Here is a 7,558-nt window from a genome sequence, read left to right on the forward strand (position 1 = left end):
GCATGCAAATTGTTCAATCCACAGGTCATGCATGCCTGCTAGAACCCCCCGCCCCCTATTTTCTCCATGTTTCTTATCGGCCTCAGAAGGGAATTATGAGCTGTTCTGACATCTCAGTCTAGTGATGGAACAGGGATTATAGGAAGCTGGGAATGGCTATTTTAGACCCTATATACACTAGGGCATTAACGAAAAAGTCGACAAGTCGACTCAGTCGACTTCATTACACAAGTCGACTCCCACCAGAGAAAGTCGAAAGTCGAAGTTGAAAAAAAAAAGAAAAGAAAAAAAAAACGTTCTATTGCGTTGCAAGGCGCTGTGAGCATGTAGGTCGTCTATTTTCACAATTTCTGCCTCTATATATTTGACAATTTGGCCAATGTTTAATTTGTCATTTTAGAGATATTAAAAAGTTAAATTGGCACTTTAGAAATGTGAAGATACCCTCCATACACTCAAACGTTCTGTTGGTTTGTTTACTGTTGAGTGAGAAAACAATGTTTCACATTAATAATCATTTGGGGACCCACCCAAAATAATTAGGGGGTCGTGTGTGATGTGATGACGTCATCAAACGATAAAGTCGACTTCAACTCAACTTTTTTACTGAGTCGAGTCGACTTGCAAAAATCACAAGTCGTTAATGCCCTAATATACACCAAGAGTATACACGGTGCATCACTCAGCATGGTGTGGGGAGCAGGGCCGGATTAGCCATAGGCCTCGTCGGGCATGTGCCCTGGGGCACACATGCCAATGGGGCACAAAAATATTTTGGGGAAAAAAAAAAAAAAAATTGAAGATCTTTTTTTTTTTTTTTTTTTAAAGCTGAGGGTTAAATAACAACTCGAAATGGATCAGGGGAGCATCAGGTACATGTTTTATTTATTAAGCTTGCATAATGTATCTGCCACTGGCTTAGCTGTATGTGGAGCCCCATAGCCTACATTAGCAGGAGGAGGCTTCACAGAAATAAATCTTAATCAAACACACCAAAGTTTACATTTACCAGTTGGCAAGGCTTAGATAAGAACTCGAGGTTGTGATGAGATCATTTGAGAAATGGTTCATATATTTATTATGGTGATATGGTCTGGTGCTTAGCTCTTTGACCTCACTGAGGCCCCATATAAAAATCATATAAAATCAATCAGTGGTTTAAAAACGCCAAAGTTGTCATGGTCATGTTGGCAAGGGTTAGACAGCAACTCGACCTTGGAATTAGAGCATTTGCTCCATTTTTGATGAATCTGTGATATCATTTCTCAGTTAGCCTGGATTAGCTTGTGGGCTAAAAAAAAACGTCTATTTAAAATGTGGCAGAAGGGGGTTGTTTTGGCTGCTGGGGGAACACTTAGAAGATGAAAATGGCTTGGTTTGGGTCCAGGGTCTTGTGGCATATTTAAAGCATATTGTTCAAACATGTTGTGTCCATTTTAAGGGTGGAAAAAGTAATTCTTCATCATGTGGTGAAAAAAATACTCTACAGGTTGTGGTACAATGTATATATTTATAGTATTTTTATATATGTGTGTAGGCCTATAATGTAAAGAGAAGTAGCCTAGTTCTCACTCATTCCCACACTGAGTCTGTGCATTCACATGATTCAGCCATTCATTCACTGACATGACATGTCACCTGCATGTGCCCCTCCCCTCCCAAATGTGTGCTCCCATGCTTCCTGTATCCTGACCTGTGCCCACAATGCCCAGCTATTTTGGCGGCATTTCAGTGTAAACAACAATTCAACATGGGAAGGAGAAAACAGTTAAGCGGTTGTACAAAAAGACAAAAAACAGCAGAAAAAAGCACGGCATAAAGCAAGATGCGATTCCACCAGCGGCGCAGCCACAGGCGCCGCAGCCGTGAATGAGGCGGCCTTGGCCCGCAAGACCGTGGCCGACCCGGCGTGGGGGGCACTTGAACTTGGTCGCCCTGGGGCACCACACAGGGTTAATCTGGCCCTGGTGGGGAGGAAGGTGAGAAGAAGCATCTCAGAGCCTGTGTGCGCGGGTGTGTGTGTGTGTGTGTGTGTGTGTGTGTGTGTGTGTGTGTGTGTGTGCGTGTGCGTGTGCGTGTGTGTGTGTAGGAGTTTGTTAACATTAGCGAACTAACAGTTTCTTTCACAAGTGGGTAAATATGTTGTTGCATGATGAGCTGGGAGAGCTCCTCGGCGCCCGGCGCCAGCAGGTGATTGACAGGAACCAAATGTAATTGCCAGGATATGTATCAGCAAGGCTGAGAAACACTCAAGACGAGTCGATATCGCTTTATTTGTTTTTTACACGATTAGTCGAATATCTGCAAGCTATCGTCTGTCTTCCGCCTCTTCCTTCTCCATGCATTTATCAGCAACATATCGTTGTTGTTGGGCAGAAACCGCGTATCTCCATTTTAAGTTTTTGTGTTTTTTGTTGTAAATTATGTCCCTATTTGATCATACTACAGCGTCACACCAACGCATCAAAAGTAGCAGACCCACAAGCTCGAAAGGCAGCACGAAGCGACACGTTTTGAGCTTGTAGATCTTGAGTTTTAACCCAAGCCTAGGAATTATTTTATTTTTAGCTATTGAAAAATAGCAGATATACAAGCTCACAGTGCGGCACCGAGTACCGCGTTGCGAGCTTGTAGATCTGCTATTTTTTAAAAGTCGTGAAAATGTGTGCAAATCCTTGAATATATGTATTTTTTAAGCGAACATTTGTGACTACATTTTTGCTTTTGGGGGTCCCTGGAACTAAATATTTTGAAATGGGGGTCTGTGGCCAAATAAATATCTTTTTGGGGGTCCTTCACATGTAAAGCTTTGAGGATCACTGACATAGAAACATAGATTTTTCAAAAACACAGAAGGATTTAGAAGACACTTATAGGATCGGGTCAAAATATTCAAAGACTTGCACAAATGTTGGTGTTGGTGCCGCGCTGTGATTGTGTACATCTGCTTTTTTTAAATAGTTAAAGCATAAAATAATGCATAACAGAGAGTTAATGTTTCATAATGTTAACGTTTTCCTTTCTATGAATAAAGAAGAAGTGAGTTCATAGACATTAACACAGAGTTCCTCCCTCTCTCTCTGTCCTCTCTCTGTAGCTCTGAGTCGGTCGGCGATGCCCTTTGGCCTGATGCGGCGGGAGCTGGCGTGCGAGGGCTACCCCATCGAGCTGCGCTGCCCGGGGAGCGACGTCATCATGATCGAGACGGCCAACTACGGTCGCACCGACGACAAGATCTGCGACGCCGACCCCTTCCAGATGGAGAACGTACAGTGTTACCTGCCTGACGCCTTCAAGATCATGTCACAGAGGTATGTATCTACCACCATACTTTTGGGTCTTGCTCAATTCTTTTGACTTCTTTTTAGGAAAGGTATCAACGCTGCCATGTAGAAACCCTCAAAAGTCTGGTAATCAAAGTTTACTTTGAGTAAAAGTACAAAAGTGTTGGCATCAAGATATACTTAAAGTACCAAAAGTAGGGGTGCCCGCTGGCCTACTGGTCCGGGCGCATACCACATGGGCTTTGTGTAGCTTGGCGGCGTCGCCGGTTCAAATCCCCTTTCCAGACCCTTTGCCGTGTGTCACTCCCCGTCTCCCTCTCCATTTCCTGTCAGTCTATTATGCTATCAAATAGAGGCATAAAAAGCTCCAAAAACAACAAAAAAAAGAAAGAAAAAAAAAGAAAAGAAAAGAGTACCAAAAGTAAAGTATTCATTTTCCCGTTTTCAAGTTATCATATCTAAAATTAAAAAAAAATCTTTTGAAAATAGCCAAAGTTTAATTAGGGCTAGATAAACTTTTCAAATAATTATAGTGGAGTGAAAGTGGAATATTTTGTCTCTCAGATTAAGCGGAGTAGAAGTAAAAGTACAGAGAATTGGAAATATTTCCACCACAGGATGATGCCAGATGAGCATGGAATCAAGCACTGTGTTCTGGAAGCTGTTCTGGTCATGGAAATGACTCTCCTCCAGAGACGTTGTGTTCTTGCTGTCGTGCGGAGGAGGAGGAGGAGGAGGAGGAGGAGTACTCCAGGTTAACAAGTGCAGCGATTCAAAGTGGCCCGGAATGAATGTGTTGTGTTGCTGCTCTCCTGCGTGCGACACGTTTGGCATTTAGACAATGCTCTCACCTGGAGTGACAAGAAGGGGTTCAGCATTCTTATCCTGGAGAACACTTCAACAGGCTCAGACAGGCTATACATGCACAGTAGGGGTGTAACGATACATTTTAATAGCGATTTGATACATATCACGATACATGGTTGACGATACGATACATAGACGATATTGGTTCATTCATGGTGATACGAAACGATTCGATTCAGTGATTTAAAATCGATATAGTAACTATTTAGCAAAGAAATTAAATCTGTGTGAAAGCTGTGGATAGTGCAGGTTTTTAAGGGAAACATGTATTTTTGTGGATATAAATAAGTAAACACAGTGATTATCTGCCAAATACATGGACATTGTATATTGACAAACCTGCACCTTGACATGAACCCAGAGATTACACACATTTATTGATAGACCAGTGTAGCTATATGGAAAGGAAAAGTAATTAAAATTTTCTTCTTAAAAATGCTAAATACAATGCACAAGTAGGTAGTATCGATACAATCGATTCTTTGCACTGCCAATTCGATACGATACAAAATCAAACGATACGATTCGATTTTAGCTGTTTTCAATTCGATATACTTGATTTTTTTAAGTTAAAAACAATATTTCGATGCAGTTACTATATCGTTACACCCCTAACGCACACTGGCTTCATGGCTACAAGCCAACCTGAACACATGGGCCCGGCAAAGAACCGGTTCGGGTTCTTTCTCCCGCCTATGGGATGAACCAGAGGTGAGCTTTTCCACCGAGAACCAGGTTGGTTCCGAATCGTAAAAGTTGGTTCGCAGCCGGTTCACAAGAACAAACCAAGGTTCCAAGAAAGATGCCATCCCATAGGCGGGAGAAAGAACCTGAACTGGTTCTTTGCCGGTGGAAAAGGCCCCTCAGGGTGCAAGGGTGCAATGATTGGTTGGTTTGCCAAAAAAAACAAAAAATTGGTTCGCGTTATGTCCTGATAGGAACAGAATCGTAACTTCTTGGGATCTCCGTCCCAAAAAGTCACCCGTTTGACATATTGGGGTGAGACAGCGTTGTTGCTGTTTCTTAAGTGCATGCATGTGCATATGCGTTGGTATACGTACATGCAAGCATTTGCGTGCTATGGTGTATTATGAGCGCGCCAGTGTATGTGTGTGTGTGTGTGTGTGCATGCGCGTGTGCGTGTGTTTGTTTGAGTACGTGCGCACAGGTCTGTGGTGAGTGTGTGTGTGGCTGCCTGCTGCAGCTGCTTCCTCTGGGCCGGGATCAATGCTAGCCCTCTCCCAGCTATCCATCACGCATGTAATGGAGGCACAGTTTGCTAGCACGGAGGGAGAGAGAGAGAAGAAGAGAGAGAGAGAGAGAGAGAGAGAGAGAAAGGGGGTGGGGGGGCTGACAGAGGCAGCAAAGAGAGAAGGATGGATGCGATGGGGAGGAGAAGGGTGGTGGTAATGGTGGGAGGGATGATGGGATGATAGAACGAGTGCCGCACAGAACGTGAGATATGGAGGAGAGAGAGAGAGAGAGAGAGAGAGAGAGAGAGAGAGAGAGAGAGAGAGAGAGAGAGAGAGAGAGAGAGAACGAGCACAGGGAGAGAAATCTTCACTGACGGGCAGAAACCTTGTATCTCCAAGTTTCAAATGTGTAATTTTTTCGCAAAGTAAAGCCCTGCTTCATCATATGGCCATCGCACAAAAGTAGTGAAAACAGCCGATCTACAAGCACACAACGCCTCGCGGCGCGAGGCGTTGTGTGCTTGTAGATCGGTTGTTTTCACTGGTTTAAATCATTTTTTCAAAATGACAAATACAAAACAAACGGTTTTGGACATACAAGGTTTCCACCCGACAGCGACGAAATGCTAAAAGCTGGATAGAAGAGGAGGATTATCTGGTGAGAATGAGTGAGTATACGTGCGAGCCCTCCTGTGTGTGCGTCGTGCGCACGGGCGCTTGTGTTCGTGCCCGCGTGCCTCCTGTGTGTGTGTGCGTGTGTGCGTGTGTGTGTGTGTGTGTGTGTGTGTGTGTGTGTGTGTGTGTGTGTGTGTGTGTGTGTGTGTGTGTGTGTGTGTGTGTGCGTGCGTGCGTGCGTGCGTGCGTGCGTGTGTGTGTGAGAGGCAGTGGGGCAGGAGGATGCACGTGAGCAGGCATACGGCTGCGGTTTCGACGCGGGCCGCTGTGTGCATACGAATGCGGCGTGGAGAGTATTTGCTTTACCTCGCCCGCCTTTCTCTCTTCTTCCTTTCACCTCTAATTGCTCCCACTCACAATCCCCCAGGAGAGGAAGCAGTCTTACGTCACTCGCCCTCCTCCTCCTCCTCCTCCTCCTCTCTCACCGCCTCTCGCTTTATCCTTCCCACCCTCCCTCTCTCTCTCTCTCTCTCTCTCTCTCTCTCAATCAGGGGCGTCACAAGGGGGCGAAAAGTGGGGCTCAGTTACTACTAGGGCCCAAGGTGGAGGAGGAGCCTGGAATTATTTTATACTTTTAGCTATTGAAAAATATCAGATATACAAGCTCACAGCGCGGCACCGAGTGCCGCGCTGCAAGCTTGTAGATCTGCTATTTTTTTTAAAGTCATGAAAATTGGCGCAAATATGAATGGATGTATTTTTTTAAGCGAACATTTGTAACTAAAATGTTGCTTCTGGGGGGGTCCCTGGAACTAAATATTTTGAGATGGGGATCCGTGGGCAAATACATATCATTTTGGGGGTCCTTCACGTGAAACAGTTTGAGCACCACTGACATAGAAACTTAGGTTTTTCAAAAATCCTTAGAAGTATATTTGAAATATTCAAAGACAAGCTCGCAGATCTACAAGCTCGCAGCGTGGCACTCGGTGCCGCGCTGTGAGCTTGTACATCTGCTATTTTTCATTAGTTAAAGTACCCACTTCCCAGGGCCCAGAATTTGGTGCGACACCCCTGCTTCCCACCCTCTCTCCCTCTCTCTCCCTTTCTCTCTCAATGCCCCCCCTCCCCTCGGGTGCAGCTGTCACATGATCTAGTCTAGTGTGAAATTACTATCTTCCCCGACCGTTCTTTTTGTCTTTCGTAGCCTGAAGGTTTTTTTTTTCCTTCTTTTTCTTTTTGCCTCTTCTCTCTCTCTGTCTTTCTTGCCGCTGTTATATCTTTTTTTCTCTTCCAGTTTTTTTTTTGCCAGAGTGTCGTTTACATTGGTGGGAGAAGTCATTTTTTTCTCCCCACTTACTGTAGGTCAAAGTAGCAATGCTGGTCAAACATACAGTATGGGTTTCACCAATGTCAATTTCATTCAATGTCATTTCGACTATGCCTCATGGTACTCTAGCACCTCAAAGGCGTTAAAGGGATAGTACCCCCCGATTACTCACCCCATATTGGAGACTTGAATTCATGGATATTCTTTTGTTTTTGCGTTAGGGTTTTTCCTAAGCCAACTAGACTGCACTCTGACGAGGTGCCAACTTG

At 44.4% G+C, this 7,558-nt stretch overlaps 1 protein-coding gene across 1 annotated transcript in view; it reads left to right on the plus strand.

The window, feature by feature from the left end:
• The window catches only part of adgrl1a (adhesion G protein-coupled receptor L1a), a 155,845-nt gene that overhangs the window by 59,108 nt on the left and 89,179 nt on the right, over nt 1-7,558 (plus strand). Inside the window, exon 2 of the mRNA XM_080724950.1 lies at nt 3,098-3,311. Coding sequence (XP_080581076.1) covers nt 3,098-3,311 — 214 coding nt within the window. The remainder of the gene's footprint in view (nt 1-3,097; nt 3,312-7,558) is intronic.

Source organism: Nannobrachium achirus (assembly GCF_963921795.1).
Source record: "Nannobrachium achirus genome assembly, chromosome: 4".
NCBI classification, from domain to species: domain Eukaryota; kingdom Metazoa; phylum Chordata; class Actinopteri; order Myctophiformes; family Myctophidae; genus Nannobrachium; species Nannobrachium achirus.